This window comes from Caloenas nicobarica, chromosome 2 (genome assembly GCF_036013445.1).
Source record: "Caloenas nicobarica isolate bCalNic1 chromosome 2, bCalNic1.hap1, whole genome shotgun sequence".
Lineage (NCBI taxonomy): Eukaryota > Metazoa > Chordata > Aves > Columbiformes > Columbidae > Caloenas > Caloenas nicobarica.
This window is the reverse complement of record NC_088246.1, coordinates 28,159,075-28,179,218: the sequence shown is the minus strand read 5'-3', so window position 1 is coordinate 28,179,218 and position 20,144 is coordinate 28,159,075. Positions and strand designations below refer to the sequence as shown.

The window sequence follows — 20,144 nt, the reverse complement described above, 5'->3', positions numbered from 1 at the left end:
TTGTATCACTGAATTTTAGGATGGGCAGCTAACGATGTGAGCCCCCCATCTATACCACAACCATCACAGAAACCAAACAGCCCGAATGTGAACACTAACAAGATGCCCGTGAAAGGTGATACAGTCATGTATTTTTTCAGTTACTTTGCTTTTCCTTTTTAGCTGTGACTCTTGTAGTTTTTCAGTCTTCTCAGTTTATCATAATATAACCTATTTTTGTAGTAGTCACATCTCAAGAATCATGTGCTCACTAATTAATTACTCTGTTTCAGCATTATGTGTATGATATGCGTGTGTGCATGTGTGTTTTCAGTAGGCTTCAGTACTAGTACTATGTCAAAAGAGTAATTTACTATATAATGAGGGATCTGAAACTACAGTTTCTTTTACTACTTTAGTTTTGAGTCACACAAAATAGCAACTGCATGCACTTTTTTCTAAGCTAAACAGTGTTTTGGAGCTCTAGGAGGACATTGTGGCTAAAATACAGAATACTGGTAAAGCAGAAGAGCCCTAGCCGCAAATTATGTTGATAATATACATGATATCGGGAATCATCTGCTTGAAACTTAATTTGCTTCTTGCAACTGAGCCAAGAATGTGTAGTCCCATCTACAGAGACAAAGCCCTGCTGGTTTTGACTAGGATTTTCTGGATAAGTGAACCAGAAATGTCTTGAATCCTTATTGCCAGTTCGTAGCCTATTCTGCGCATTCACATTCAAACAGAAGCTACATCAAAGATGTTCAGTGCAGAAGAAAGGAGCGATGTGCATTCCTTCCCCTGCTTCGTAGGATTAAAAGACTGGCATGTTTCAGCCCAGCAGAAAAAGAGGGTTAAGATGTTTTGGAAACTGTTCTAGAAATGAGTGTGATGCCACAGCTACAGTACCTTCACCAGAAAAAGGAGCAGCCTTCAGCTACTTTAAAATCTGTGTTTCTGAAAGTGGTAGGTACTCCAACCTTGCAGACACCAAGATGAAAGTCATGCCAGGCAGAGCCTATTTTGTCCATAAATTCCTTGTTTCACAAAAAATGCTTTCATGCGATGCTTTCTCTCTGAGTGGAAGAGCATATCTTATTTCGCTATCAATATAATACATGTTAAGCATAGGGTCACAAAAAAACAAAGCAAGTGGAGATGTCCCTTCTTCATAGCAGCCACAGTCACCTCCTCTTTAACTTGAACATGTGCCGTTTTGGAATGATAAGGTAGGAGACCTCCACAACATCTGTATGTCAATATACACTCATAAATGTAATAGTCCAGCTGCTGTTTGAACATATTCTTGGTTCACATTTTTTTATACCCATCAAAAAATATATACTAATACTAGAAGCCGTACTTGGAACTGGCTATCAAATGTACTGCCTCTCTCTCCAGCCAATATCTTCCCATTAAAACTTCATTCCAGATGACTAATGACCTTGTGTGGTGATATACAAGGGGGACAGAACAGTCATATGAACTGGATTTAGGCAAAGGAATTCAGTCCTGTAAGAGATGTTGAAAGTAAAATTTGCCTTGGCTTTCCTTTTACTTTTTTGCGGGCATGCAGACACATACACCAGTAAAATACCTTTCATGAAACAAGGCTAAACAGAGCGAGATTGTGTCTATTTTTAATTAAAGTGTTCCTGTACTTATCATGGCAGGAGCCATATAAAATACACAGGCAGACAGATGTAGAACATTCACTCTTACTAAAGTTCCATATTCTGTTAAAGGTGGTGTTTTAAAACACCATCACTCATTCTGATTTTCTTGTCAGAAGTGCCTTTAGTAATAACTTAAACAATAGTATGGCATTTGTTTGACCTCACTCAAACATTGTCAGTTTTGTTTTAAAATATCTGACAAGTCTGTACTTCTTTTTTTTCTTTTTTTTTTTTTCTTCCAGAACCTACAAAGAATCCAAAAGACTTGACTGCCTGGTTCAGTCTTTTTGCTGACCTTGACCCGTTATCCAATCCTGATGCTGTTGGGAAAACTGATAAAGAACATGAATTGCTTAATGCATGAGTCAGCTGGCTATGGTAACTCACATTCTTCCATTCATCAACACTATTTTGGGGTTAAAAAAAACTAAATGAAAATTAGTATGCTGTTGTGAAAGTATGAAGTATGTGCCATAATAATAAAACTAAAGGGAATAAATCCCCTTTTATATAGGTACAGTTATTTGCTCTTGTTTTGTATAAAGAGTTCGCATTTATTTTCTACGTGGATTTACAAAAATTAGGTTAAGAATTGGGGCAGATTTCTTGCCAAATTAGATTATCTGCTGAAGCACTCTCTTTGCCTGAGGTGAGGTGGAGCTAACACTGGAGTGAAATACAAACTGCAAACCTATTTTTTTATAAAGTTTCCTGAGTGAATTAAAAAAAAAAATCATCATGTAACTGAGGAGGCTGCATGAGTTAAGCATCTATCATGGATATATATATATATTACTGCTATGTTAAGATGTCAACTAGATTTGTTTTATTAGTAGTCACAGTGAAAAAAGCTGTGCTGGGGTTAATTATTGAAGAAATACGTTTGGGTCTGTGCAGCCATGGAAATTGTGCCCTTTCTGATTTAACTTATTAGACTAACTGCACTACATAAATAGAAGTCATGCCCAGCAGGCTGCTTTTCTAAGGTTTTTTTCCATTGCACCAACAGAATTTGCACCTGTTTGCAGAAGTTTCCTGCAACTGATGCTGTACCATGCCTTCAAAACATTCATATTTCTGTTTGGAGTATTCTTCTTCCAGTTTATTTCTGAAGCATGTGTTATTTTGAGCTTGTCGTGACATTAACTCTTTAATAAAATGATTTTGACAAAAAAGACCTTTTATTCCCAGGGGAATGCTGTTGTGCTGTTGAATTGGTATGTAACAAGCATCTGAAGATAAAACATATGACCAGTTTTTAGGCAGGACCTAATAATTCACACTGTTTCTGAACAGTAATCCAGTAGGACAGTAAGAAAACTCAAACTCACTCAGTGTCCCTTTGCCTCACTCTCCTTTTACAGCAAAGGAAGGGAAAAAGGATGTGTCAGGAGCCACACAAGTTTTATGTACTGGATAGGATCTCCTTTGCAATTTATGATATTTGCCCTTTTACAATTCAGTTGATTTTCCTGTTACATTGGTGACGCTTTTTACTATCAGTTGACTGTACACTCAGTTAGTTAATCATTGCTTCATGCTCTATTAGATAACAAAATACCTGCATTGGAAACCTAGAAATAACTGCATAAATATAGAAGTTCACTGAATTAATCTCCTTCTTCTTGAATGCAGCAGAACATCATTTGATGGCCGCACTGAGCAGCATTAATGTGCATTGAGTACCTCCTGGCTAAAAAGCTACGTGCTATCAGTGGATGGGTTGTTGGACCGAATGGGGTGCATCTGGCTGAACCCTCAGCAACCTTTAAACACCTCTGTTCAAAATCCCACCCCGTAGCCTGGAAGTGTCAAGGTACCTCAATTTTTGCCATAGAAGTTCTTCAGATGTTTAGCAGTATATTTTCACGTGTAACTGGAAAGGACGGTCTGGTCTTCTCCTTGCGCAGTACCCAGGTCTCCAGCACTGAGGCTGGTAACCGCGACATGGAAGCTGATGTAGGTGCCCAGCTGTTCCTGAAGATAAGACTTGATTCCTTCCACAGTACTTCCTACGGTTTGGTACTGGCAGCTCCTTGCTCAATAAGCCGTCTTTTGTGAGATATGTAACCTTCTTGAGCATTAGGGGGGACCCTGAACTCCTGACTTTGGGCTGCAGTCTCTGGCAGTAAAATAAGATAAAGTGGATTAACTGGGAAATACCTAAGGTTTACACGGGGGTGTACTTACACTTATGAGTGCTAGTTTGCATTGATAACACGGGATGTTTGCCCCAAATCCTCTTCACCTCAAACTGTAATGACCTGCAATGCCGAAAACGTTAGGAGCTCAAGGGATAGACAGGCTGCTTTTCAGCCTAACTTGGTTACCACTGAAATAATTTAACAGATTCTGGCAACTTTAAGCAAGTCTGTAGTTGCTAAACTTGCTCTGGATTACATTTGTCTTGATAGTTGCTAAAACACTTGTGGATAATCGACTCTAACATTTTTAGTAGCTGAAGCAATTAGGCTAAAAGCAAAGATGAGGTTGTATTGAATTCAAAACAGTTAAATAAGTGTTCTTTAAGACTCAAAAAAAAAAAAAAAAAGTTTGTGTTTGTTTTTTAGTCACAGATTCTAGACTTCCAGGATATTTTTTTTTTTAAAAAAAAGCTCCTGTCTTGATTGGGACAATTAAGGGTACTGCAAAAGCTCAGCTAAAGCTGTCCTGAATCCTCGTCATGTTTTTAGGTAGAAAACCATCTGAATGATCATCCCTTTTATACAAGGCAAATCACAGCTGCAGGGTTCCCTCCCCGCCCAACTGCACTACCAATCAGTTCATAATAAGCATTGATTTATTGTAATATGTAATTTTTGAAATTAACATTGGTTTTGAATTCTTAGTCTTTAGCCTATGCAATTTTTTCACACTTTCAAATTTAAAAAGGAGCCAGAGGTAATTAAAATATAATTAATTTTGCTTCAAGAAAAGCAACTGAAATCTTTATATATAATGCATTATTATCATGAATGTTTATTGAAGTTGAAAACTAGAGTAAGAAAGCTAACCTCCTGTAAATAGGCTTTTTTTTTTTTCCAGGTAAAAAACTTAATTACAGAGTTGCAAACAATATTTCCCTACTCCTAACGAAGTGTATGGCACATGCTTCTCAGCAGCCTGGGCTGCAGTCATTCCACTTTCCAGTGCAATTGTGAAAGGATTTTCTATGGTGTGTGCACAGGCTCAGCAGTAGTTGGGACAACAGGGTAGTTTATCACTCCGGTAAAATTACCAGCTGATTGTTCTACACACATAGCGTTCATCTTGATTTAACAGGCTTCATTCCAGTTGCATATTCTGGTTTAGTAGTGGATTGTTTTAAAATAAAAACAGCTGCAGAACCCCTGTGGCAGATAAAAACAGTGGTAATTGATTAACTGTCTTTATCTGGAAGTTTATTAAAAGTTGATGTAATTGATTTTGATGAGTCAAGGTTTCTACAAATCAAAGAACAGCTGCTTCAGGGGAGTTGGAGGGTGCGCCTTGGGAACTGAACAGCTCATGGAGAAAACTAACAAGTAACTTTTCTGGCCTTCTTAAGTCATCAGAATTTACTTCCAACATAGTAAAATATGACTTACCTGGTTCTGTTCTGCTGTTTCCATATCGAACATTGCATGGGCGTGATGTTGATGAACTTCGAAGCAGGACCACTTGGCCACTTGCCTTCCCCCAGCACGCTTTTATAAATGGGTGCCTTTCAAAGGTTAGGGGCTGCATGCCCTAGAAAAAACAGCACCAACTGAGCAACAAGGTGACTGGGAGTGGAGAAGCAGCACCAGCTTTGCTGCAGGTGGGACTAGCAGCCGGCCTATGAGCCCTAACAGCTCCAGGATCTGAGCCTGGAAGGGCTCCCAGGTGCTGTGCATCATACTGGGTTTTCCTGAGGCTTTTGCCACTACCGTCTGCCATCACATCCCATTATGGTGCCAGCGGATACTGGAAGAGCACCACTGAGGAGTGAATGCTGGTTGTACGGTCCATGCTCACTGCTGAGACTGCGTGGGGTGAAATAGCCCCAGGGCAAAAGAAGACGGAGCTGGAAGGTCGTATGTTCTCTCAGTGCAGGTCCCGAAGATGATTACTCAGAGTAGCAGCAAAACATTGACATGGTAAAGGAGCAGCTGTCTCTGTTGGGTCTTTCCTCACATATTCAAGCTCTGCCCAACACGCAGTTACTGCTTCCACCGCCTTGGTCCAGCACCCACCTGCTTTCTCCTCCCTGTCAGGGAGGCACCGGGCAGGGATGAGCTGGGCAGCACGGGGAGGCCCCACCATGCTGCGGGCTGGGCAGCCTGCGGCCACGCTTCCTCACCTCCGTAGCGAGGACTATGTGCAGGAGGTGGATTTCCGCCACAGTGAGCCATGGCCAGCCAGGGACCTAGTGTTTTTCTAGGGGTTTTTTAGCACTATAGATATGTAAGTTACCTCAAGCTCAGCCCTCATTGCAACCCCATCACACGACCTCATCTAGCATTTTCTGTAAATCCCCCTCTGGTTAGCCTACTTCTACAATTTCTGCTCCTTGTAAATGTCTTATTTTTAAACAAGCCACCATATGGGAAGGCAGGAAGCGGAGCAGCAGCTCAGCTTGCCACCAGCCGAGCAGCAGAGGGTTCGCCTCAGCCGAGAGCAGAAACGCTGGGACAGTCTAGCGCCGCGTTGGCAAACGCTGTACAAAAGAGCTGCTTCCCACTGCTGGGGCTGCCGTCCTCCCTCGGCATCTGCTCGCACACAGAGCCCGGCTGTGATGCCGCACAGTGAGTGAGCTCCATGCCATGCAAACACTGTCCCGTGACAGTCAACAAGAGCACAGTGGCCAAACAGGCCCCACAGGTTCAGCAAGTTTGGCCCTGAGCAACCATCTGGCCTCCAGCTCCCAGGCGGCCTGGCTGTGCAGTCAATCAGCCCATCACCCAGGTGTTCATTAACAGTGCTCTTCTAAGCATAAAATGGACTTTTCCCTTCATTGACTGATTAGAAACCAGTATAATCTTCCCTTTAAGTAACACAAGGTATTTGCCTGCATGGGAGCCCACCATGTTGGTCCTGCTGGAGCAGGTCCAGAGGAGGGACATGAAAATGGTCAGAGGGCTGGAACACCTCTGCTGTGAGGGCCAGGGTTGTTCACCCGGGAGAAGAGAAGGCTCCAGAGGGACCTTATTGTAGCCTTTCAGTATACAAAGAGAGTGTATAAGAAAGACGGAGAAAGACTTTTCACCAGGGCCTGAGGACAAGGGGCAACAGTTTGAACTGAAAGAGGGTAGGATTTAGACTGGATATAAGAAATAAATATTTTATGATGAGGGTGTTGAGACACTAGAACAGGCGGCTGAGGGAAGCTGTGGATGCCCCATCCCTGGAAGTGTTCAAGGCCAGGTTGGATGGGGCTTTGAGCAACCTGATCCAGTGGAAGGGGTGCCTTCTGACCCAAATCATTCTGTGAGTCTTTGATGAATTGAGGTGGCTGCCATTTGCCAGGGAGCAGTGTACAACTGTCATCACCTTTTAACCCTGTTCTACCATTGCAAAAGCTTGATGTGCCCAACTTTGTAATTAATCCACAGTGAAAGGTTGTGAAGTTTTGGCTGCTATCAAAAAAAAAAAAAAGTAAAAAAGGGAAGGAAAAAAAGTAGATAAGGGATTTTAGAAGTGACTTCAGATCTACATAAGCTGTTAAAGAAGTTACAGCCAGCATTCTCTTAAACAAAAGTATTTTATCTAGCCCCAAAACCTACTCTGTAGAGTGTTTCTTTTATTTTGGATTGCCATAGTTACTATGGCAGCAGAAGAGGCCCCAGGACAGGTGCTGGAAGCCATATGCTTCATCAACAGGCTGGAGAGAAGGAAAAAAAAATTTAAAAAGCTACACAATGAAATTATCCACTCTCTCTCCACCTAGGTGGGTGGATAACAGCTGGCTGCAGGAAACAAGCATGCTAAATGTAACAGGGGCAGGATCTGACAAGGCGAAAAACCCCAAACCCCTACTATTATTCTAAGCGCGATCCTCAAAATAAACCCTTGACACATAAAATACAGAAATTAAAATAATGGGCCACTGAAGTAAGTGCTTTGCTGTTACAGCTGCTTATTTTCTCAGACCGTTCGAGCAGCCTGTGTGGGCCTCCACAACCATCTCTTATCTCTGCCTTGAACTTGAGTACCAGAGCTTCAGAACACCAAAGTCTGACAACAGAGAGCAACCCTCACCATGGCAGAGCAGAAGTTTGATTTGATTTTTAGAAGACAACAGAGATTTTGAAGAATGAGACAAGCCCTGGAGAGATTTTTCTGATCTACGGTTCAGCTGGGTCTTGGGCTGATCTGACATTTCTGCAAGGCTGTCCCTGGACTGGGTGACAGCAGCCAGGGCTCTAAAGGAGCCAGTGACACAATCCAAGGTTTTTTTCCCCTAAAATCCCAGCCTACACCAGTAAGTCACAGAAGCCTGCGTAGGGTGCAGGTCTGTGAGCATCCCAAATCCATCTAAACATGGGCCAACACCCCACGGTGTCCTAGCTGGCTCTTTCCAACTGGAAGAAGAGCCTGTGACAGCTGAAAACCTGGCAGTAAAAAAAAAAAAAAAAGAAAAAGAAAAAAAGAAAAGAAAAGAGACCAGCAATAGCAGCAACACTACCAGAGCCCTTGGGCCAGGCCTGGGGTCACCCCTACTTGCCACCAAACCACAGCCAAGCTACACACCGCTGTTACTGCTCTTCATGTAGGGAAACAACAAATAGAAGAAGCCTTAATCAAATGAAATCTTCCTTTTCTCCACCCTTAGCCATCCCTCCCACACTGAGAACTTTGCAGATTATGCTTTCATTTTTAAGAGAAGCGATCTGGGTCTCTTCAGAGGTAAGAGAGCTCTTGGCTTCACCAGCCTTTGCCACACACACTAGTTATTATTGCTGTGCTTCAAAGGCTGGATAGACCTCAGAGAGTGCAGGTCCACCACACAGCTCCCAGTTGAAGCTGTGGGAACATTGCCAAAGCAAAGTATAAAGGGAAACAAGATTAAAAAGCAAACAGAGGCATTCAGGAAGAAAGCCGGCACTGACACTGCTTCAAGCCCCTTTTCTCGCCCCCACCCAGTTCAACAGCCTGTCCTGTCAGCACACAATACATGCAATCATTGAAAATCCATAATGGATTGTTTTCCTGCTTGAGATTTGCAGGAGCAGATCGAACTGTCTGTCCTAGGGTGGTTTTTAAAGGACAACACAGCTTGCCTGTAAGTGGTTTGGGTTCCTTCTCCATTTCCCATAGATACATGAAGTATTTAATGGAACGGCTTAATTGAAGTTGAGCTACATGATGCTGTTTTATTTCATGGTTGTTATCCAAATGAAAAAAAAGAAAGTGTTTTAAGATACAGGAAAATGCTTTTTTGGCCTTAAAGTAAGTCCTCCTGTAGTGTAGCATCGCCACAACAAAACAAGCTCCTTTCCAGAGGGAGAACTGCCAAAATGAAGCAAGTGCCTCTCTGCAGGGGAGACTTAATCCAACGTACACACCATCAGCATCCACAAAAATCTTTATCAATTTGCTGGAGTTTCTGCACCAGGACACATGGATTAAAAAACAAACAAACAAAAAACCACACACAAATAAAATAGCACCTGAGCCACAGCAGCATCAAGTAGCTTGGGGCCAGCCTTACCATGACTCACAGGTGCATGATGGTTCCTGTCCCTTGAAACAACACTCGTGGAGGTGCCTGCCTTAAATCCTGATAGCTGCAGGAGACCAGTTCACATCCTCCTTGTTGCAAACAAGGAAACCTTTCCAGGTCATCAGTGATGGTGGAAAGGAGACTCCTAGACAGGAGGGACAGGCAGAGTCTGTGCTTATCAGGCTGGGAAACAGAGACTCCCACAAGGGTGAAGGTTGGGAGGTGGTGACTTCTGGCACTAGGAAGGTGACTCCTTCTCCACCTGCAGATCTGCTTCTACAGAGCAGGGCCAGTGCCCTGGTAGCAGGTAGGGGGGGCTGGGAGATGTGTCCCACGAAGCCCCTGCACCTGCCCAGCCTGGGCCAAGCAGCGGCACCAGGAGCGAGCAGCAACTGCCAGGAGGGGACAACTCCCTGCTGCCAGCCCCACCAGTCATCTAGGGGGGTTTGCCGCTTGCCAGGCACTTGGATCTGGTGTTACTGAGACGCTGCTGAGGCCTGTCCAGTCAACTGACAGCGTGGCTGTCCAGGTTTGGCCAACAAAGGGTGCAGGACGATTGCAGATTGACCTTGGAGATGCAAAAATAGGGGCTCACCCCAGATGAGCAAAGTGCTGAGACAAGAGCACTGTGGGGAGCTCTCACGGTGGTTCTGGGAGATCAGGGTGGCACCCCGAAGGGGCTGTACAGGAACGCACACAGCCTGGGGAGCAAACAGGAGGACTAGGGACCTGCAAGCACTTGCAGGGTTACCATCTCACTGGGATCAGAGTTGTGGTGGGACTGCTCATTCAGCTAGAGCACTGCCACAGCTGGATAAGGGCTCTTTAGGTAGGGCTGGCCAGGATGGTGAGGATGGGTAGCTTTATGTGGGAGTACTGGGGAAGGCATGGATGCCTTAGGGTGACATTGGGATCCATGGTGGCCCAGCTGAGAGCTCACAGGTCAGGATTAGAGGGCAGACCAACATGGGCAACATTGTGGTGTCTACTACAGATCACCTAATCACAAGGGAGTAGATGAACGCTTCTTCAGACAACTGCAAAAAGCCTCACATGCACAGACCCTGGTCCCTAGGGGCCTTGAACCACCCCAAGGTCTGCTGGAAGGACAACCGAGCAGGAGACAAGCAATACAGGGGGTTTCTGCAGGACCCTAATAACTTCCTGACACAGTCAGTCAAGAAGCTGGTGAGGGAAGATGCTCAGCTAGATCTCATACCTACAAAGAACTGGTCAGGAACACAAAGGTTGGAGGCAACCTTGGCTGAAGATACCACAAGACAGTAAAGTTTAGGATGCTGAGAGGAAGAGGGGAAAAACAAAAAGCAGGATCACAACCATGGACTTTAGGAGCATGGACTTTGTCCCCTTCAGGGACCTGCTTGGAAGAATTCCGTGGGATACAGCCCTGGAAAGGAGTCCTGGTTGATTTTCAGGGATTACCTGCTCCAAGCTCAATCCTTCCTCTCTACTGAGGAAGGCTCAGGGGGGAATCTTGTCTATGTCGATCAAAACCTGAAGTGAGAGGAGGGGGATTGGTGTGGATGGAGCCAGACTTTTCTCAGGGAACTGCAATACAGAAAATTCCAATTAAATGTACCAACTTTCTGTTTGGTTGGTTTTTGTTGTCGTGGTTTTTGTTTTGTTTTGTTTGTTTGTTTTTTACCTGTGGGAGGTTGTGGAGTCTCTGACCCTGGAGAGACTCCAAACCCAACTGGACACTGCTCGAGGAACCTGCCCCAGCTGACAAATACAAAAGTTTTTGATCAAAAGTGTTATATCCACAAACCAACTTTCCACATCCACAATATTCTTACAACTGTATTCAACGGTCCCTAATCCCAAAGGCACATACATCTTCAGACATTTAGTTTCCCTCAATGCATTCCCACAGGTACCACAGCACAGCTGTCCAAGTACCAAAGACTCCAGGCTGCTGGGATGCCCCACACTGAAGTACTCACAGGATGCCCAAACTAGTTTTATTTTCCTGAGTGTCTAGTTTGTTGTCCAGTCTAGTAGGTACATCTTCTCACTTACTGATACAAAACCGAATCATGCTACGGGTGCTGCATTCAACAGCCTTTCAGTTAGGATGACACCAAAGAGACATAGCAATCTATAGATGGCCTCATTTGGAGAATGAATGACATTTATCCAGGCTTATGCTTCTCTGGAGTATTAAGGTGTCCAGTGTCTTCCCAACCCAAAGAGCACCCTGTATGTACAAATATGCACCTATAAGATTACCTTCCAAACCAGGTGAAGTAAGGCCTAGGCTGCCTTTGCTTTCCTACTGCTTAGAGGGTAAAAGACCTATTACCATCCACCATTGTACCCAACTTCATTTTGTGAACAAGAGCCTCTGACTGAGGTGGCAATCCTTAACATACCCCACCCAAAACGAAACCATGCAGTGAAAGCCTACAGTATAGTACCACCTCTGCAGTGTCATAAGGCTACACCTGAAACTTTTTATTTTTTCAGTGACTGAAACGCTGTTTTTCAGCATTCTCAGGAGGTACAATGAATTAGAATCCAAAGGAATCACAAAAGCAGAATCAAGCTTTTTGTTTGGTTGTTGTTCTTTGTTTGTTTTGGTTGGTTGGGGTTTTTTTTTGGTGTGGTAGTGGTTTGTGGGGGGTTTTTTTGGTATTTCCTAAGAACAATGTTTAGTTTCCAAAGGCAGAACCCTTACTTTTTTGATTTTTCACAAAAATGAGTTCTTCCTTCCCAATGTAATAAGCCCAGAGATACCACCAATCTTATGAAAAGGGAGGATGTTACTCCCTGAGAAAACTCTGTATCATTGAGATAGAAATTCTTATCCAAATAGAAATCAGAAAGGAGTAATTACATCACCCAGCGTTCAGGCACCAAACCTTAACATGGAGTCTAGTTTCTTTTAGCTTTCTCCTCCTTGGAGGAAGAACCTCCTTCCACAAAAATCTCAAGAGCTCTCAGTTCTCATCTCCTGCAGTAAGCAGTTAAGACACCCAGAATTAGTTAACATGACTGCTATGCCTGGCAGTCTAGATTTAGATAATTCTATTTACTTATAGCTTATTTGGAGAAATAAAAATAAAGGTACAAGAAATAGATTATCACGGGTATTACTGAACACACGTTGCCCTGAGCAAACCCTGTTGCTCAACCAACAGCTGTACAAATCACTGCGGAGTTTAACCAGTCATTTCACTATGTACATACACACAAAAAATTTTAAAACCCCAGGAATTATTTTTCTAGAGGCATAGTTATTAGTCTAATTGTGCTTCATTAACAAGCTCAGTCTCTAATTCAAGGGGAAAAGAAAGTTACACAACTTCCTCTTCTCCCAGGTTTCCAGTTCCTCTGCATCTGAGCTTCCAGGCTACAGCTCAAGGCAGCCAATTTAACATGAGAACTTGTTACAACCTGAAAAAATTTCACGTTCTTCTCAAAAAAGGGGCTCATCTTTCTATCCAGCTTCATCTGACTGCTATTCTCGTTCAGTTGAATTCGCCATTTAATTTGCATGTTCACTCACTTCCAACATGGTCCTTACCAAGGAAATGCTCTACCTCCTCAGTGTTTTCCTATCAGCCCCACTTGAGTGACAAATTATTTCTGTGACCTCTTGCACTACAAAAAGCCACCATCTACTGTTTTCCTGCCCTCTCTCCAAAATTATGGTGTTACTGAGGAGGTGTCAGAAATTGAAACGACTATAAAGCTACTCAAGCATCTCTGCTTCACTGCAGACTTCATTCATGTGCAACACAAACCTAAAACTTTCAGAAGCCAGAAATTAACTTCAAAGACCTGTTCCAGACAGTCAAAAAAAAAAGTGTTAATTCCCTAGTTAAAAATATTGCAGCATGCTATTTTTTTTTTAGTGAGGTGACAACACTTAAGGTACTTAAAAAAAAACTATCTCTTTAAAGTCAACTGAAATCTAAACAGCCAAAAATAATCATGAGCTAGTAAGGCTTATAAAAAGATCTTCTTTGAGCACGTCTTTTGTGAAATAATGTCATTTTAAACATACCAATACTTGAAAAAAAACCCACCTCTACAAGTTGGCCCAGTAGCTAATTATCTTCAGTGCTACAGTAAGTCCACATTCCTAGTGTGAATTTATCTAGCTTCACTTTCTTACTGCTTGAGCTTAGTATTCCATGTCTGTTAAATTTAAGTAGCTCATTACAAAGTATTTCCTATGTAGGTATTTACTAGCTGGAATTAAGTCACTCTCAACTGTTAAACATGTCGAGCTCCTACAAAGCGTTCCTGTGTGTTTTTTCCAGTACCTCACCCATTCCTACAGCTCTTCCTTGAGCCTTCTCCAGCCTTTCAGTCTCTCCTGAACTACATCGTTTTCCAGAACCGGTTACACTAATGCAAACAGAAACAAGATACACATATTTTAACTGCATGACAATCTTTGATCAAACAACTTCCTTTAGCCAAGCATGAACTATGAACGCCTGTACGTGCACATCCCAGAAATGGATGTACTTTCCCAGCTTTCACTCACTTTTTCCTTGCATTTAGGTTTTGGAAACACACTGCAGGAACTATGGTTATTTCCTCCCATTTGTGTCCTTCAAATTTGTGTTAGCATGGTTATATTTTGCAAAGCAAGCCAGCCTGTTTTACAACAGAAACTGATTTCTACTAGTCATCTGTCATCTTCAAGCTGCTTGGATTTTACCTCAAGTAACAGATGAAGGTGTCAATCCATACCGTGGAGTAAGGCCAGGAGCTGGTTTGCTAAGCCTCAGTGGTCTTCGCTTGCAACTGCAATGTCAGCCAACATCTCTAACCTATTCCATTTCTTGTGTTTATTTTGTATTACTCCAGGCTTATGTTTAAATGCTGCGAAGATATGGAGACTCAACCCTTGAGCCAGTATCTGGCCCTTCCCAAGAGCTGGTTTGTCAGGAAGCCATAAATCATTTCCCTGACAGCACCCCGCTTCATAAAAGCAGTGGGTCACTGTCTGCTGCCGCTCCCCGCAGCGCAGGTAGCCAAGGGCTCCCCGGACACAGTCCTCCCGGCTCTGAAGAGCCCACCTTCCTAAACTAATTGCTACAAAATGTGGCGTTAAAGCCAAGGAAGATCTTTCAGTCACAAAGCAAGGACATAAAGCAAGATTATTTCATTAGCTCTCTACTCTCGGCACTTTCCGGATGGCTCGTTTTGGCGTCGAGGAAGAAACACACAGTGAGTGACACGGCGCACGCAACTTCAAAGCGCCGCCTGGGTGGAAGTGGCACGTTACCACAGCCGTAACTAACCAGGCACGGCCTCGGCTCACAGGGATGGTGAAAACCTTCCCCGTGGTACATGTTGCATCACGTCCTCTCAGGGCAAGCTACATGCTTTTGTCGAAGTAATTTTTGAGAGGAGGCTGCCCTCCCATGCAAGGACAGCCCAGAGCTGCCGCAGCCAAATCCACGCAGAGGACAAGGAGGTCACAAAGCTGCTCCTCACGAGCCCTACAAACCCATGATGGAACGGCTGAAACCAAGACCTTTCTGACGGAAGGACATCGGGCATCTTGATAACAGGGAGGGATCTACACCGTCTTGAGGCTCCAGACTTCCAGCTTAACTTTAAGTTAACGTTTTGAACACAGTCATAGCAAAATATTGTAATCTTTGGGATGCTGAAAGCTTGAATTTCCACTTACTGATAATAAGCATTAAGCCATACTTGCTGGTTAGTGCCATAGAGATCTTCAGTAAACACTGAGTTTGGAGGATTTACATGTATTTAAATATTATTCTTCTTCCTTCCTCCCTCCCCCTCGCCCCCCATCTGGAAAGAATTATTCTGCAAGTCAAATGACAATCACTTGACTCATACAAAACATGAAACCAAGACTGTCAGTAGATTTATACCACATCCTTTGGGGGTTTAGTTTAGTTTCGCATAGTGAAACATCTAATGGCTTTCATAATTTTCAACAGAGAACTTGAAATTAGCCATACCACAAACACAGCAGCAGATACAGTTTCCAACAATACTTAACTGATTTTTTTTTCCTATGCTCTGAAGAAAGAAAAACCTCATTATATGCAGAAATATGCTATTTTTAAGCATATTTAAGCATTCAGCCATTTTTAGATTTTTTTTCCCCCCTTCCTGGAACAGTTATGCAAAAATCAATAGACAAGAGATTATCTTATTCTAGATGACATAGCCCACTAGTCATAAAGATACATGGTTGACATTATTCTAGATGTAAATTTGGAACAATATTAAATTTCTATCTCATTCTATGGTGCTTCATGCACAGTTTCCAAAACAAATAAATGAACCACTGCTTTTGTGTGTTTTCCTCACCACTTTTTTTAACTATAATTTTTATTTAAATAAGACACAGTAACTTCTATACTGAAAAAAATACAAAACAAAAGCCACACATTTTCTTGTGTAAAGCAATATATGGCGTGATAACTTGAATACTGTTCAGCACAGCGGCTAGAAATAACAGTACAACTATGTACAAAACTTTAAACAATATTTGACAATTTTCTACAGCTGGATGTAGAATACAATTGAGATAAACAACTGCTGGGAAATTTACATGGCAAAGCATTAGCTTTAACACATTTGGTTCAAAACCTTCAAATCTGCTAAGAACATATGTGCAATTTAATTAATATTTAGTTTCTCGTGGAAAAAAATTAAGAGAACACATAATGGCATTGCAAATATTGCAGAGAGTTCATCACCGATCTAAAAACCACTCATCACATCCCCTGGTAACCTAACACCAATAACTGAGACTACAATTTCTTATCTGGACATAACCAGAGCATAAAAAGGTCAAACTGCGATGTTAACCTAGAAAGAAAAATATTAAAAGGAATCGATACTTACATCACGAGTATTTTCTCCCCTTCATCTTCAGTCTACAAAATATATAGTTTTCACCTAGGCCTGAGATTAGTAGGGTAAAAGGTGGCTCTTGTGTTTCAAGGTGGTTTCTCACATGAAAATGGCTAGAGACAGACCTCTCTCTCCTATGTTTTCTGCTAGGGGAGTCAAAAACCGTGAATGTTATAGGCTTCAAATTCCACCTTGTAAGACATTATTAACAAAACCTCAGTAATCAAAAGGAAATGATGCTTTATCTCCAAAGAAAGCACATACTCAGTGAGTAGTTATTGGTGGCTCACTCTCACCCCCTCCAACCTCACCTTCCAAAGAGAAAAAAAAACCATAATGGAGCAAGTTTAAATGCTCAGTAGCTGCAGGCTACTAATCTCTTCAATTCCTGGAAAAGGTGAACCTTATTCTCTCAGGAGCAGACAGCAAAAATGTAGTTCCACTGAGCTGAAAGCAATGGAGCAAGAACATCAAGTTTATTTTGCCTTTGGGGTCCTCTTTGTATCACAGGAAATTATCTCTGAAAGCAACACTCCTCTTGTTCCAGTACAATAGAAGAGCACCACTGACGCGTTCTTGCCATGTACTATTTTGAGAAAGTGTCCAGCCTGCAAAACCAGGATTATTTTACAAGGATTGGGTTTTATTCACACATAAGGAGGGGGGGAAACACACTTTTACACATACAACTTAAGTAACTGAAAGTTATGGGAGAAGCTTTAAGTAACATGAACTTAAAACTACGGTTTTCCCTACCCCTTTTTTAGAACACCTACTTGCTACTTTTGGACTTTAATCCAAACACAATTACTTACTACATAAATAAAATGCTGCTCCTCTAACACTGCTTGACAAAATCTGAAAACCTATTTCCAACCAGCAAACGAATGAACATTTCCAAAAGAGAAACTAAACATTAATTTGACTTTTAGACGGTAACAGTAGCATTTCACATCCTTAACTGCCAACAAAAACATGAGAGGAAATCCCCATCGCCCCCCTGTGAAACCTGAAAGAATTTCTGTCCTTCAACAAAAACATTCTTGTCTTTCAAAATCCTCTCACACACACCGTGGAATGTTTCTCATGTACAGCCTAGTACTGAACACTTTATTTGCAACAGTTTAACAGTCATTAACTGAGCAACACCTGAAACCCTTAAATGCCACATTTTTACATATATAGAAATGACAGTAAATGCAACAGTTGTTTTACTTGTAAGCACATGACAAAGTGATATACATCACAGATTTGCTGGTTCTCCTCATGTTCACCCATGTCCAGGGTCATCGCTCACCTGGATCTGAATGCACTTATTCCAAGAAAGTGGAATGTAATGAGGAAATATTAATGCATAAAATAAGGAAAGGCAAAAGAGTGATGTTCCCTCTTTAGCTTTGTAGCTGTAAAATATTTTATAATCCCAATATGATATACATTCCAAGTTACCTGAGTTTACACTTCGAGAGAAGTACCTGAAGCTAGGCCATAGGGTGGGCACTGTGCAATTGTTGTGGCCATTTTTTTTTTTTTTTGCATTGTGTGTATTACAGAAGTTAGAAACATAAACACCTGGATCAATTGTAAACATAATCCTGAAGTACAGTATTTTCCATAGGACACAACACAGCAAGACATCTTCTATTCAGACAGGCAACTTTTTTTTTATATATATATAGAGAGAGAGAGCTTATTTATACTGTAGAATTTGAAACAGAACACAGGACACAGTACTAATCTGGTCAAACGCACTATGAAATGCATAGTCTCCACTTAAAACGCTTAATGATATATGGATTCTGCAGGCATTACTGCTTCCTCACAAAAAATGCTGAACATGAATTCTGTCCCTGCGAAGAACAGTGCTGAGATATTTTTCTGAATGCTGCTAAGTATTCCATGTTGTTCTGAAAGGTTGCCACCTCATGCAGATGTATCTGGACTATCACCTCCTCAATCCTTGTTTCGGGGCAGAGGCCTGCTCCACCTTCGTCTAGATTAACACGTAGCTCTGAGGAGAGGAACTGTCTTCAGTCTGAATTTCTTGCAGAAGCAGCTGCTGCTGTTGGGACGGTTGTGGTACCAGGACCTCTGTAGAGTCCATTGTGCTGGTGTCATCTGACAGAGAGGAGATAGAGACCCGAGACGAAAGCTGCTCAACAGTCAGGGTGCTCAAAGCTGTGCTTTGGCCAGAGTTTGGAGAGTTCTTCAGCGTCAGGTCTGAAGCGGGAAGGAGGGGGCCCAGAAGTTTTACAGGACAGAAAGCTGATCCGGTTGGGATGAAATTAACCTTGTTTTTGTCAGGACATGAAAAGAGAGGGGCTGAGACAGGCTGACGAGACCTACAAACAAGAAAAAAGATTACATACCTGGCCAACCAAGATGTTTTATACATCATGAACTTTGTGGTTCTACACATTGCTAAAATGTGAATGGCAAGGAATGGGATTAACTGGACGGAGGGGCAAACATCTTCCATATTGATAGTCAGCTAACTGATCCACAGCATCAAAAACAGTGCCGTCAGAAAAATGACTTGATAGTTACTGGATAAACATGCAACTTCCAGCAAGAAAAACTCCGCAGTACAAACGCACATGAAAAAATGCCGCGGGAATTTAGAATGGCACAAATTCTTCTTCAATAAAAACAACGCAGCAACAACACATTTAGTTATGTTAAATCTCTTTGAGAACCTCCATGAAATAGACTTCTCCTTTCCCATATTATGTAATATGTCTGGAGGCCTCCTCCACAACCCAACATTGCTCCTTCACCATCTAGCAGGCAATAAATGCTGTTAGCACAAGAAATGTGCCCTCCTTAAGTCTCTCATCCACAGGAGCTAAGCATGTAACCTCCACAGCACGTGCTCCAATGCTGCTGGGTCTATGGGAAAAAGACACGATGTCCAAAAGTTTAATTTCCTACTTATTGCTCAGCAAAAATATTGAGCAAAGTCTATGCCATAAGTGTACTACTGTCTGAAAACACTTCACATGGGTTTCACACCATTCTATGTGTTTTATACATATCAAAACATAACCTATACTTGAAACTGACAAATGATTATGACAAGGAGAGTTTTTGTTTTAAGCCATGAACATTTCAAGGTAATTAAAAAAAGGTATGGAAAGAGTTTTACAGATGCTTAGGAAATTAAATGTACCTTATCTTTTCTGCTTGGATTTTTGTTGCCTTTTATAAATGCACAAAAAGAGTTCAAGCATAAAAGACTCCATTTCCTCTTCAAACCAACGTGAACACTTCAACTTCTCTTCTGTACAAACTCTAAGAATAGTTTGCTCCTGAAAAACTCATCAGCTGGAATAGTTTATTCATCTGCAGTTGAATAGGCTTCAGTAAACAGGTTTACTGCTTTGCAGATACCAGCTGATATAAAAGGCATTACTTACGACATTTCCTCAAAGACCTTCACTCGCTCACATCCCTCTGGGGGCTCTCGTTTGAACATGTAGCTGTTGTTTGGTTTGGGAGATGAAGCATACTTGGGCAACGGTGAGCTACTCCCACTGTCTGAAAATTTAAAGCAGTTATATTACTAGAGATTGAGAGTGCTTTTAAATTAAAGTCGATTTCCAAACAAGATGCCTTTTTTCACAATTTAGCCACCATGCTGGTTTGCTTCTACCACAATGCCTCCTTTATCGCAGGCTATTTCTAACACCCTTGTATAGCACATTTCTTCTGAATAAAAGCTTCAGTGCAGCAGTAATCTATCACATAACAAAACATAACAGGAGGATATTTTTATCCAGAACACTGTAATCAGAACAAAGCAGAGCTGCGATCCTGGAAACAAATACATTCTTTATTATGTATTTCAAAACCCATAAATGAACAAGGTAATATGCATAACACATGCAGAATAATTATGAGTGGTAATGATAATACGCCTT

General features: G+C 42.0%; 2 protein-coding genes across 11 annotated transcripts in view; one reads left to right on the top strand and one right to left on the bottom strand.

The window, feature by feature from the left end:
* ICA1 (islet cell autoantigen 1) overlaps positions 1–3,474 on the top strand; it is a 73,880-nt gene extending 70,406 nt beyond the window's left edge. For 3 of the 7 annotated variants that reach the window (XM_065627615.1, XM_065627611.1, XM_065627614.1), the window contains 2 exons: positions 20–115; positions 1,901–2,659. In XM_065627615.1, the coding sequence (XP_065483687.1) occupies positions 20–115; positions 1,901–2,022 (218 nt within the window). In that variant the 3' untranslated portion in view covers positions 2,023–2,659. The other 4 variants (XM_065627618.1, XM_065627617.1, XM_065627613.1 and 1 more) reach the window with 3 other exon arrangements.
* Positions 3,475–15,769: 12,295 nt separating this feature from the next.
* The window catches only part of GLCCI1 (glucocorticoid induced 1), a 56,099-nt gene continuing 51,724 nt past the window's right edge, over positions 15,770–20,144 (bottom strand). For 2 of the 4 annotated variants that reach the window (XM_065627607.1, XM_065627608.1), the window contains exons 7-8: positions 19,641–19,761; positions 15,770–18,566 (exon numbers count right to left, since the gene is read on the bottom strand). In XM_065627607.1, coding sequence (XP_065483679.1) covers positions 18,218–18,566; positions 19,641–19,761 — 470 coding nt within the window. In that variant the 3' untranslated portion in view covers positions 15,770–18,217. The remainder of the gene's footprint in view (positions 18,567–19,640; positions 19,762–20,144) is intronic. The other 2 variants (XM_065627609.1, XM_065627610.1) reach the window with 1 other exon arrangement.